Source organism: Cheilinus undulatus, linkage group 23 (assembly GCF_018320785.1).
Source record: "Cheilinus undulatus linkage group 23, ASM1832078v1, whole genome shotgun sequence".
Lineage (NCBI taxonomy): Eukaryota > Metazoa > Chordata > Actinopteri > Labriformes > Labridae > Cheilinus > Cheilinus undulatus.
In genome coordinates, this window is record NC_054887.1 from 26,863,087 (window position 1) to 26,876,841 (window position 13,755).

A 13,755-nucleotide genomic window follows, 5' to 3' on the forward strand; every position below is an offset into this window, starting at 1 on the left:
ATGAATTGGACATTTTGTCTTCTGAGTTTCAGGGCACATTCTGCACAAAATCACAACTCAGACCTATTTACTGATGAATTATTAAAATGAAGATCCATTTATAACTAGAGCTACAGACAGCACTGAAAGGCCCTCGCACCCTGGTGCATGTCAGGGTGTGTTGCAACCACAGCTGTGTGGCAAAAGTTTCATGCAAACCATGCAGGGTGCTGCAGCACAGCAGAGTCATGTAGATCCTTTTAGAATTGTCACTGAATTCAAAATAATGAGCATACTGTACTTTGCTGTCAACAGAAGGTGGCAGTATGACAAAGCAAAATGCTAATTTGTAGATTTAATCAGAGCAGGACTGATATGTATCAGGTGAAATAAAAGAAAATGTAAGTGTGAAAAGTGTAGAGGGGGTGAACCTTGGCTATGCATGTGATATTTGAAGCAAATCAGATGTTTCATATCAGAAGTAGGCAAACTTCCTGTCAAGTTGGCGAGATAATGACATGCTCCCCATCGGAAGTGAGGCGTCCTTTAGATATGTCAGTGTTGTGGACAATATTGAGGCCTTTCTATCAAAATCAGAGCTTAATGGATTAAACACAGTAATAGGTATAAAGAAATGGCCCAATTGTGTCACTTCCTGTTGCCAGTAGGGGGTGCTACAGCAAAATGATTAACTTTTGAATGTATGGAGTGGCAGACCTTGATCAACCATGTAAAATTTGAATGGAATCAGATGTTGAGATGAAGGTAGTGGACTTCTTGTTGCAATTTTGGCATGGGTCTATATACAGACCAAAAATCCTATCTCACGTTTGGGACCACCGTGAGGCCTGTGCATGATGGGCTTGCAGGAAAGCACTAGAAGACATATATCTGTGCCAGAGGGCAATTTTCTGGAAGGTTTTGGTGAGTTTTTGTGAATGATAAGGGCCTCAAATTAGCAATTCTTTTGGTGGAATAATGGTAATAATTTCTTGTATTCAAAACAGGGTCCTCGCCCTAAAATCAGTGCTCACGCCCTAATAATTCCTTCAGTTTCTGTAGCAGTCGGAGCACTGAGGTTTTCGCTATAAGCCCTGATTAAACCTCTGCCGTCTTAGTCACTTAGGCCCATTGAAAACACAGCATACAAAAGCACAGCAAGAATTCACCCTCTCTAAATGTATCTAAGGTAGAACACAGTACATACTATCTGATCCACAGTTTATCACCCCTATAGGTTCAAATGTTAAAGGAAATTCAGTCCATCTTGGGCAGTAAACGAGTCCCACCCAGCGCCACCTCCATTACCACACGGCCTCGGAGGCAAGGCCAAAGCTGTAGATCCTAAAGTTATTTTAGAACATCACTCACTGTTTTTCCTTGGAGGAGAGTGCTTATTGATTTTGTCAACAGAGCATTGATTTTTCTCCCCCTCTCTCCCTCTCTCTCTCTCCTCCCGGTCCTCGGCAAAGAAACCACAGCTGAATGCTGCTCGGCAAAACCCCAGAGTGATCGACTGTAATATACTTTTCTGTTTTGATGGGTCTTTTTGTAGTTTTTCTGATAAAGTCTTCAAGGGGCCGGAGTTTGGCCTGGTTTATGTTCTCTCTTGGCTTTTTGGATTTATGGCTGCTATAGAGCTAATTCCCAAGATGAATGGGAGCTTTTTTGTTGCCTTACAGAGTAGTAAAAACAAAAAAATTGCTCCTAAAATTGCCTCATTTGTCTGTTATTCCTCTCTTAAAAAGAAGGCTGTGCTGCCAGGTGTTTGTTGTCTTCCGGGTAGTATAAAGGAGCAACGATTATGACTGCTGAAGTGAGAAGTCTGTTGCAAGGTCTCTCATTATTTCCAGCCCATCTGGACGTGATTTCATCTCTCAGCGGTACTTTAAACAGCCCTCTTCTTCCTCTTCTATCATTGTTCGTGCCTGCGTTTTCACTGTACCTGTGTGAATGCACTGGGGAACAGCAGCTGACTGTAGTTGAGAGAAGTGTCACTGTGTTTACAGACGGCTGTTAGAGCTGTCACTGTGTTGTTGAGCTGACAGTCTGTAGGTGACAGTGTTGACTTTCAGTTGTCCAATTTCTTCACTAAGGTCCATGAAGTCAAGTGACAGCATACGGTGAGGAAACTTACACCACTCACACTAGAATCCATCTTTCTTTTTACAATCTTTTAATAGTTTTAGCCATTATAACATAACTGAGCAGGGTATCTCTTGGTACAGAAAGTCTAAGAAAGGAAGACTCAGTTTGAGTTTTCTTGATGAAAGTAACATAAATCTTTTAATCCTGAATTCGGTAGTTCTAATAGTTGTAAAGTTATTAAAGCCCTTTTCACCTTTTAAGACAGCCCCCTGTGCCATTGTTCAGTCAAACACAATGTGGATTAAGCATTGGAGGAAGTTTTTGACCCTGTTTAAAAAAGCTCTAAACATTCTTTTTTCAGAACTCTCAGTTTTGGTATGCTTCCTTCCGGCTGTTGTCAGCATATGCCTAGGAGAAGTATGGTTGCCCTCCTCCACCTATCACTTGTTTTCCTCACTGAGGATTGTTTTCTTGTCAAACCAGCACCCAGCAGCAACACTGACAGTACACTTCTAACTTCTATACTACTCATTTAAATGTATAATTACAACCTAATGAGGAGGAAAGGTGGTTAAAAGTGGTGTTAACTCCCGTGTTTTTGGTCTGTGTCGCTACATTATTCCAGCACATTCTGAGCAGTGAAGCAGCCATTGCGATACACACTGAATGGGGTGAATTTTCAGTCATGTTAGCTCTCATGCAATGGGTGATAGTGGCAGCTGTGCACACTTGCACAGCAATGTTGTTGAGTATCTCAGCACTTTGCACTGGTTTTTAAGTCGTCCTGGTAAAGTGGCATGTAAAGTGGCATGTAAAAGTTTTGGCACCCCTGGTTAAGGGATCTTCGCCTTGCAAAAGTCCTCCGGTCCTGTGAGATTCCCAGGCCGTCTTGCACGCACTGATCTTTTGAGGTCTATCCACAGATTTTCAAAGATGTTTAGGTCAGGAGACTGTGAGGGCCATGGCAAAACCTTCAGCTTGTGCCTCTTGAGGTAGTCCATCATGGATTTTGAGGTGTGTTTAGGATCATTATCCATTTGTAGAAGCCATCCTCTTTTCAACTTCAGCTTTTTTACGCATGGTGTTATGTTTGATTACATAATTTGTTGGAATCTAATGTTCCCTGTGCCATTGGCTGCAATACAACCCCAAAACATGATCAATCCACCCCGATGCTTAACAGTTGGAATGGTGTTCTTTTCATGAAATTCTGTGCCCTTTGTTTTCAAACCTTTGCTCATTGTAGCCAAAGAATTATATTTTAACCTCGATGGTCCACAGGACTTGTTTCCAGAAAGCACTAGGCTTGTCTAAATGTTCCTTTGCAAAATTCAGATGCAGAATTTTGTGGTGAGGATGCAGGAGAGGTTTTCTTCTGATGACTCTTGCATGAAGGCCATATTTGTGCAGGAGTCGCTGAACAGTTGAACAGTGTACCACAACGCCAGAGTCTGCATAATCTTCTGACTTGCTTTTCTAGCAAGTAGTTCCCTCTGATATTTTTTCTTGGTCTTCCAGACCTTATCTTGACCTCCACTCTCTGTTTACTGCTATTTCTTAATTACATTTCGAACTGAGGAAATTGGTACCTAAAAACGCTTTGCTATCTTCTTATAGCCTTCTCTTGCTTTTTGGGTGTCAATAATTTTCATTTCCAGAGTGCTAGGTAACTGCTTAGAGGAACCCATGGCAGCTGGGACAAGCTTAGAGGAGTGGGTATTGATAAAGCTTTGAAATTGGCAACACCTGGCCTTTTTTAACAATGACTGTGAACAAGTCATGAGCCTAACAGGCTAATTAAGGTCTGATAACTTGGTCAAAGTTATCTGAGAGCTCAAGTCTCCTGGGGTTCCCATTCCTTTTGCACTCTAAAATTGTAGAAAAAAATAATACACTGATTTTGCTTGAAATATTGCAAAGGATTGTGTCATCTGTCTCTCTAGGCCTTTTGGAGAACATTTCATTTTTCACTTGCTTAACTGTTGACATTAACAGAAAGCTTTAAGCTATAAAGGAGGCAGCTGGGGTGGGGAGGTGAGGCTGGCTACCAGCTGATCACAGCTGGGGTATGACTTTCATGAAGTAACGCTAGTCTTCATTAGTTTTAGATAGAATGAGCTTATTATTTTTGCTTGTATTGCAAATGTGATGTCATTTGCTTTGGGGCATTATCATTTTTATGTCACTCATTTTCATTTAGAAAAACATACATAAAACACAAAAAGGAGGATTTTTGTAAACCATTATAAAAAAAAATTAACACTTGAATGTTTGCATGATGTGCATAAAATCTCTGCCACTGCAAAAAATTGATTTATTAAACTGGTAGTTTGATGCATTTAAAAAGAAATACTGCAACTTCTGCGATTTGAAAATTGCAGCAGGCCATATTGCGATTTAATCTAATTTGTGATTAATTGCCCAGCCCTAGTGCCCAAACTTTTTCGTGCCACTGATGCCCTAGCCAACTTTTTAGATGAAGGAATAGGTAGTAAAATGCGGCTTATACACTGGATTATTCAGCAATTTGTTTAAGCAGATATGTGCCAGGAATGTATGTCGACATACCACATGGGTAGCATGTGTTTTAAGTGTATTTCTTGATGACCCCAATGAAGGCCACAAGTCAAAACATCAGGTCTGACTAAGTTTTTCTCTAAACTACAGCTGGTGCTGGTGCTCTGTTTCCACATCGGCAGAATATGTCACAGGGAAGATAAACACAATACCATTACGCTTCTAGTTTGTGCTTTTCAAAGTTAAAGGCCAGTTCAACATTTTTTGAGAAAATCACAGAATGCTTTTATTCTGATTTTGTCTAACTGATCCTGATGTATGGCCCGGTCCTTCTTGATCACCTTTTTTTTTTTGGGGGGGGGGGGGGCTTGTGTTGTTTTTGTTTGAACCTTAGATTGAACCCTGCTTTTTTTTTTTTTTTTTTTTTAAGCCATGACATTCCTGACATCTCTTCTTAGAAAAGCTTTTGTCTGACCTGTCGCATATAAAGAAATTTCCTTCCCTTCAATCCCAACACAAAAGACTCATTTTCCTCTCTAATTTTAAGGTTGAATAGAAGCCAAGAGTATGTGAGTGATGAATGTCAAACCCCCAATGAGCCTCTATTATTTTACTGCATCACTGCCTTGTCACGGTCACACCTCTGTTAATGTCTTTCGAGCTCACCTTTCAAAATTATCCCCACTCTCAGTCCCGGTGAGTTCTGTGCCTCCCGTGATTACCGTAAAGTGTCTGCAGTGTGGAAATCTTTTGTTTAAATGGCAAGTGGAAAATGCCAACATCTGTTACTTCCACTAAATTGGCCGAAGCTGCCTGGTCACGTCTTGTCCCGCTAGTTGAGGATCGATCGTTAAGAGTCTGCCACTTCTTGATGGACCCTGGCGCTGGCTCAGGTGCCGATCCGCTTTGCCAGCTCCACAGCCAAACACATTTTCCTGCTTTATTTCCACCTGTCAGTTGGTATAATCACTTTTTGGACGTTTGGCTCAAATACTGCACGGGTGAAACTCTCTGACATGTTTTCTTTTTCTTCAAAGAAGTTTAATCCGGACTCTTTCTCTGTTTCCCACAGTGCCATCATGGGCCATTGTCTCCATCGCCTTCGTGGCAATCATCCTGGTGGTAGCCTGCTGCTTCTGCATCTGCAAAAAATGGATATTCAAGAAGAAAAACAAAAAGAAGGGCAAAGACAAGGGCAAAAACGCCATCAACATGAAGGACGTCATAGATGGGGCCAAAACCGAGGTGAAAACTTTGAACTACTGTTGCTTCAAGTTTAGAAATATAACTTCCTACATGCTAATTTACCACATTTACTACCCCAAAAATGTTTATTTTTTTAGACTTCTGTGCATGATCTTATCAGCATAAGTTATTTAAAGTTAAGTTGGCTTTAAAATGTTTAAAGTTTTTGTTATTTTGCTGTTTAGACATACATTTATCTTTGGCTTCCAATAATGTATGGTGACAGGTTTGATTGATCACATTTGCAGTATCACATTAAGTTTCACCAACAGTGTGAAAATAATTTTACTGCAACTATGGCTGCCAAAACTGTCCCTATTTTTATGCTATGGCTGCTGCTGTGCTGTATGTATTATACTTTGTATTAATTACATTTTTGTAGTGGACTAAGCAATACATACAGTTATTTTTCTGCGATATTTCACTTTCAATTGAATAAGAAAACAGTTTAATTACAGGAGAGTTAATGAAGCCATTTAATTGGCTTCAGATTGAAGAGAGAATATTTCAATCTCTTTTTTTCTCCTACTTTTCGTTCCCGTGAGTGTTTCTTTTTGTCATATGAGGACCTGCTCACTCGTTGAAGAGAGTGAGTAACGTTTGCCGTGTAATGAAGTGGTATCCACCCAGAGAAATGACATCACCAAACAAACGGGAGGAAATCTCAATCAAAGTCGGTTTTCAGCAGTAGAAAAGTGCTGACAGTTCAAACAGAGCTTGCTTCGTAATTGCAGCAATAGAGGGTTATTATGCTGCCAGAAACAAGAAAAGAGTGAGTTTTAATTTGCTCTGCTATTAAAGGTGGATCTGAATCAGCAGTGACAATGGGCCTCATTCACCAAGACCTATCAGGAACAAAGTAGTTCTCAAAATTCACTAAAACAGTTATTTAAATTCTGGCTTTTATTAAGTTCAATTATATTTGAATTAAAATCTAAATGTTGGAACCTTTTTGGAAGTTTTTGCAACAAAAGATCCAATTTTTAGTGGGTTGTTTTTGTGTAGATATGGCCTTGACTGTTTAACTAGCGTACATACTTTCCTGACTACAGATTAGTGTGTCATCATTGAAGACAGGAGTCACAAAACAAGTGAAACATCCAGTTTATCTGTTTACTACATATAGTTTTCTACCACTTGTGTATCTAGTCCTCCAGTAGTTAAACCAGCCTGTTTAGATTTCATATTAAGTTGCTCTACATGCAGTTTAGAACAACTGAAGTACTTCTTTTACTTCATGTCAAGCACAAGATATTGCAGTGTCATGCCTTTATAAGGACTATATTGGCCTTAATTGGGGTTGTGGCTGATTTAGGCTCATTATAACCATCTATTTGTTCAAATAGTCCTTAATTGTGTGCAGTCAGATATTGTACTGCTTCCTCCAGTCCTGAATCATGAATATCAAACAGTCCAGACATGTTTCATATTTGAAAATTTGACATTTTTTTTGTAGACATAGAAAAGCAGAAAAGAGACAGAAAATATTGGGAGAGAGAGCAGGGGAAGACAAGCACCAAACATGTGGCAAGACTTGGAATCAATTCCATGATCAGTGCATTGAGGATACAGATGTTAGCCGGCTAAATGGCTAAATATGGATATCTTTTTTCTTTTTCTTTTTTTTGTTTTTTTTTACAGAGGCCTGAAATCCTGGTCAAATGCTCTTTTAAAACTGTAGTAAAACCTCCCTCCACTAGTAGCCACTGTAGCTTCTGTTAACAGATGCTGCCTTTCTGTCATAGGAACATCTTAGTATGGCAGTGTTTTGAACCTAAAAATGGAAACAAAGCTGTTTGTAGGCTGTTGAGGGTTAAACTTGCGTATAACTACTCAACTGAAGTGATGAGTAACCCCATTAAGCAGGATATTACCCTGCAAAGAGGAACAAAGGCTGGTGGAGCTAGCTGCTAACTTTAGCCACACTCTACTTCACATCATATACCTAATGACACAATGACCCTCAGATGAATTTGACTGTTTTTAGAGCATTTTCCCCTCTTTAGACTAGTCAGTTTAACTCAATTTGGATGTGCGTTTAGCAGAAAAGAGAAATAGCCTCCTGGGAACATCATTAGTTGAAGACATTAGCCTCAGCTTGTGGCACTTAAACTACCAAGTGAGCTAGTCCAGCACCTGTAACACCCAGAAATGTTAGTGAAAGCAAACAGACCAGGAAGCCTCACCAACCAGATGTTGCATACTTTTAAACTCATAAACATGTCAGGAGAATACTGAAGATTCCAGCTTTTGGAATTATTTGAACACAAGTAATTTCATAAATCCACAAAAGGGTCGACAGACAGCTGATGGTGTTCGTTGTCCTCCATATTTGCTCTTCTTCAGAAGTCACGTTTGATTACATGAGTTTCTGCAAGATCTCATGTGGACACCACTCTGAAATCAGATTTCACGTCAGATGTCCCCAACTTTAAAATTGGTGGAGAGTTCCAGGATTTATCTAATGATGTGTTGATGAGGATTTTGGTGAATGAGGCCTAATGTTTTCACACATTTGTCTTAGTTATTGTAAACAGTGAGGCTTAAATGAAGATTTAAAGACTCATTTAGCAGATAACATTGTAAGCTGTAACACTAGCAAGGTCAATAGAATAGTTCTAGTATATCTCAGTGAATCACTTACCATGTTAAAGGAGATTTGCTATTAATTTCCAATAACCTGACTGCTTATGAAGCATCCAATTTTTATTTCCCAACAGTCATTTGTCTAAATTAAAGTCTCTACCTAATATCCAATATCGGTGAATCTGCCACTTCCAAGGCAAGCGGTCATTTCTCCTGGTGTGCCCAGACTCTGGTGTGTTAACTCCTGTGTGTGGTTGTTTTAATTTGTGTTTCTTCCTTCTATGTCCTCCTTATCTGTGTTGTGTCTGATGACTGTTCGGGATGGTCACTGGCGGTAGGTTCCCAATTGCTGTTGGATCTTCTTAAGCCTGCTGCTCTGATGTTTTTTTTGTAGCCTCTTGAGAACAACTTACTCCCATAGAACCAAATATATGTAACTATGCATACAGTACATGTATATCTACTGTATATATGTGCGTACAAGCTGCATATGCACATATATATGAATGAAAGAGACACTGGGTGCGCATTGACAAGGTTGAACCATGCTGATTTTTGTGCCAAGCTGAAGTCTTCTGCCTTTTGGTTCTTAGATTTACATTTCAAAGAGTGACGGCGAGTTGACGTAGAATGATTGAGAGGCTCCAAGAGTAAAGTAAAACAGTAAAATTTCTGACACACGGTAGCATTTCACAAACACAGCTGTCAGCTAAAGTGAAGCAGATCTCACCTTCCCTTAAGCAAAGGAGTCTAAAAGTTGCATTAACCTTTGTAAATTTCATCTAAAATAACACTTCCTCAATCATTTTACAGGCTCCTACTTTTCCATCTTTAATGTGTCAAATGAAAGCTAAAAGCCGCTCAGTTTGGATTTTCTCAAAAAGGCAGAGACAAAGTGGCTCAACGGTAGAACTGCAAAGCAAATCAGTGTTGTTCAGCCTTTTGCTTTCACATGAGCAACTTGACAAACTAATAGGAGCAGGCCCTGATGTACATTACAACCCTTGTTACCAACACCTCCCCACCCACCGCTGGCATGATGCTTCTAGCTACCATCGGCGTAGGGGATAACACAACAGCTTTAAGGGGTTATGATGGCAATGTGACTGTATGTCTGAGCGGCGTAAGCAGACTTGGGAATGTGGGAATCACACAAGAGCACCGGACTGAACAGAGAATGCTCTGCATGCCTAACAAAAAAAGAGACATCTTGGAAGGCAACTTTTTGCAGAATGGATGACTTTGAGAGCTAGTCTTTGCCTCTTCAAACGCATGTTGGTCTTATAACAAACTCCTCCACACCCCACCCCCACCTCCACCCTTTCCTTGCCCTTTCCCCACCAATGCCACCACCTGCTACCCTTACTTCAGCACCAGAGTAGCGAAAAGGGCAACTCCACTCCTCACTCTGCCAATTTGGACATTTCCCAGTTGATATGTGATTTTGCCAGAGACTTGATCTGCCTGAATAACATCAGGGGAATTGTCTTACTGTTAAATTTTCCAGAAACATCTCTCTCTCCTCTTTCTCTCCTCTTTCTCAACTCTTACTTTCTCCAATGCCTGCCCATTGCTCCCATCTCTGGCGCCATCATTTGATCTTTCCTCCCTTTTAGACAGAATCATCTAGAGATTAATAGAAAAGCATCCTTAGGGGACCAGGCCCGGGGCTTTAGTGCATCACAGAGCATGTCCTGGTGTTAACTGCTATGGTGTTTTAGTGCTTGCTTCCCCCCCGTTTCCCCCCCTTTATACACCATAAAACAAGTGGCAGCTTTTACAGGAGTAGGTCCACTGGCAGGACCTAGGCGGGGGAATGGCTGGCTGGGTGCTAGCGCCAGCGACAAACAGGCGACACTGACTCTTGGTGGGTGTCTCCTTCAGGCCTTGAAGGATGAGGAGGATGCCGAGACAGGGCTGACTGAAACGGAGAAAGAGGCCGAGCCCAAGGAGGACCAGAAACTGGGCAAATTACAGTACTCCCTGGATTACAATTTCACAGAGAACACGGTAAGGCTCTGTTTTCCGAATCTTTCTATGTGTATCGTTGTTGCAAAAGGTCCTCCCTCGTAAGTATGGTCACACCCAACCTCTGAGGTGGTCCAATTTTTCCATCCCTCCAGAGATTAAACATGACCCAACCGAGGTTTTGCACAACATTTTCCTTTGGTTGCTGGAAACACAGTTTGGTCAGTGAAGCTTGAGATGAATCTCGCAGGGATATCATGCTGGTCGAATTTGTTCATTTGCCACTGAGCCTTATGAAAGATGCAGTACACCATTGGGATTTATTTCAGCTGTGAGTTTGTTTTTCTTTCTTTCTACTTGATTGAAAACAGGCCCTGCAGATATCCATCTGCTTTATTTTGTTCCAGAGGCTGAGTTTTAAAAAAGCAGAATGAGGATGCACATCAACTTTCCCGGCACCAGATGTTGTGTGACAGATAATAGATGCGGTGCGTGAACACAGCCTTGTCCCTCACAAGGCGAACTAACTCCCGTTATAAGCAGAACTGACACCCTCAGATTACACAGTAACATGCACCGCAACAATACGGACTGTGTCACACAACAGCATTGGTATATACATTGATCTAAGATAACAGATGACACGTGTTACGAGCCAACTTGCCATCTGGTTTGGATCCAGAAAATAGTATTGTCTTTTAACACTTGTTTTAATATGACCCGTACACTGCAGAAACTCTAATATTAGCATGTGCATTTCTGGTCAAAAATATGTCGCTACAGTTAAATATCCAGATAAACATCTTTTTAAAGATAATACAAAGCTAAAATTAGGCCTGAAGTGTATTCTTTCAAAATGTACAGAGTCAAGCAGATTAAAGATCGTGGTAGAATCATGCACACACAAGTTTTCCCCCTAATCAGAAGTGCATAAAATTGTAGACGAATATGACTGGTATCTATATTATAATCCAGTATGATCTTTATTTTGCCCATTAAGTGCTCCACGAGTTAAAAGTTAAGTCTGTTATCTGGCCAATTTAACATTCAGGAATTAAATTTCAGCACCCTGAAGGGTTGTATTAGGAGCAGTGAACTGAATATTCTTCTATGACTGAAAGAAACACATTCTTTTACTTGTAACAGAATTAAAATCATGCTTTTGTATGTGAATAAGATCTGAAATTTATCAAATGCTGAGAGATAAAAGCAATGCCCAAATATAGAGAAGAACCAGTTGGATATGATATTGTTTCATCTGCATAAAAATGCACTTTATTTAGGGGAGCAAAGTGAGTGATGTTGAGATATATGCCTCATTAAAGAGGACTGAGAATGGTATCTTGGTGGACACCACTTTAAGTTGGCTTTCACACTAGGGGCCCGGTCCCATATCCGAGTGAACTAGAGCCAAATTTCCCGTTCGTTTTGGTCAGAGTGAATGCAAACAAACTCCGCCTGAACACAGGGCTTGGGTCGTGGAAGTGGTCTCAGACTAGGGATGCAGGGGTTCATTGGTAAATGGATTAAATTATTAAATTATAAAAATTGGTTTATCAAATTAGCCAATATGGGATTTAAGTGTTGGTTAAACCAATAACCTATCATTTTTTATAAACACAGGCTTGCAATCCCGGCCTATAATAATCTTTTACACTGTAATGAACGTCCACCAGAGGTCGCTGTAGCTTCAGTTTATGGCTGCTACCTTCCTGTCTGGCACTTCATTGAATGTAAATATAAGAAGCTCAGAGGGTTGAACTTACCTATAACTACTTAACCGAGGTGAAAATAGGGCCACACACAAAAGCACAATATTAATCTGCAAAGATGACCGAAGGCTGGCAGTGCTAGCTTTCAGTGTTAGCTACGCTGTAGAGAGAATATCAGGCTAACATCACACCCGCTAACACAATGACCCTGTGAGGAATTTGACTGTTTTCTAGGATTTTCTTCTCTCTAGAGTGGTCAGTTAAACAAAAAGTTAAATTAGCATTGAGCCGAATAGGGGGAAAAAAGCTTCGGAAAATCCTTATCTCAGACGTAACTTAAGATTCAAGATGTGAGTGCAACTGCACCCGGATATGGGACAGAGTGTCACATCAGCCAGTTGACATCATACATACTAAACTTTTTTCAAGGCGTGGCAATTTTTTCAGTTTTTCCTCAATACAAGGTGGACATCATCAGAATCAAGTCAACAAATGGTCTGTTATGACTCACAGATGGACACAAGTAGGACTCTGTAAGATGAGATTTAAAGGCACTAAAGGGATATTTCAGAATCCTGTATGAGGTATGTCGCAGTGGAAGTGGCATTAGCTTCCAGTGATTTTAGTGAGCATTGCTCTTTTAAGAAGGACTCGCTGGTTGTACCGGCCTAGCTTCCTGGCCAGAAAAACCAGTGAATCCTTTTAAAGGAGCAATGTGTGATGTTTGCGTGTGGGTTGAACTCAGGTGCGGAGACGGAAGCAGTTTTAACAGTTTATTTGTGAGGATAAGTGCACCAGGGAAGGGGATTTCAAGAGTCCAGGAGGGAGTGAGGGAGTGCTGGAGCTGGCTGTGGTGAATTGAGCAGGAGGCACTGGAAAAAAGGAGGAGAGGCACGTTAGCGACAATATAGACAAAATGCAAGCACTAGAGATCACTGGAATAATCCAAAAAGCACAAAGAACTTCTCTGACGAATCACAAGAAGGAGCCTGGAGACGACGTTTACCGTGAGGTAATGTAGACAAGACTCAGGCGCTGTAGAGAGCTGCAGCCAGTCTTAAATAGCAGGTGTGATTAGAGGATTCGCTGCAGGTGTGCCTCTCCACAGCACCAGGGGGGCAGGGTGAACGCCTCAGGAGAAACAGAGTCAAGTTAGCAGCCAGCAACCAGCTCCGGAAACCGGAAGTACCACAAAGTAAAATATTCAATACAAAATAAACACCACAGTACCCCCCTCTCAACGGACGCCTCCTGGCGTCCTGCCAGGCTTGTCCGGGTGCGCCTTGTAGAAATCCCGAAGAAGGTTGTCGTCTAAAATTAGTTTCCTGGAAATCCAGGAGCGCTCCTCCGGGCCGTACCCCTCCCAATCTACCAGAAACTGGTAACCCCGGCCTCGAGGTCTAACGTCCAGGATCTTGGAAACGGTGAAGGCGGGATGGTCATCGATGATCCGGGGGGGAGGAGGGGCGACGGTAGGAGGGCTCAGATCACTGGAGGAGACCGGCTTGAGTAGTGACACATGAAAGGTGGGATGGATCTTCATGGATTCAGGAAGTTTGAGCTGTACTGCCGAGGGGTTGATGATTTTGGTGATCTCAAAAGGTCCAACGTAGCGGGGGGTCAATTTCTTGGATTCTGTCTCGAGGGGTAGGTCTCTGGA

General features: G+C 41.3%; 1 protein-coding gene across 4 annotated transcripts in view; it reads left to right on the forward strand.

Annotated features, from left to right (window-relative positions):
• Positions 1 to 13,755, forward strand: part of syt1a (synaptotagmin Ia) — a 322,596-nt gene that overhangs the window by 257,210 nt on the left and 51,631 nt on the right. For 3 of the 4 annotated variants that reach the window (XM_041780625.1, XM_041780626.1, XM_041780628.1), the window contains 2 exons: positions 5,657 to 5,829; positions 10,300 to 10,425. In XM_041780625.1, the coding sequence (XP_041636559.1) occupies positions 5,657 to 5,829; positions 10,300 to 10,425 (299 nt within the window). The remainder of the gene's footprint in view (positions 1 to 5,656; positions 5,830 to 10,299; positions 10,426 to 13,755) is intronic. The other variant, XM_041780629.1, reaches the window with a different exon arrangement.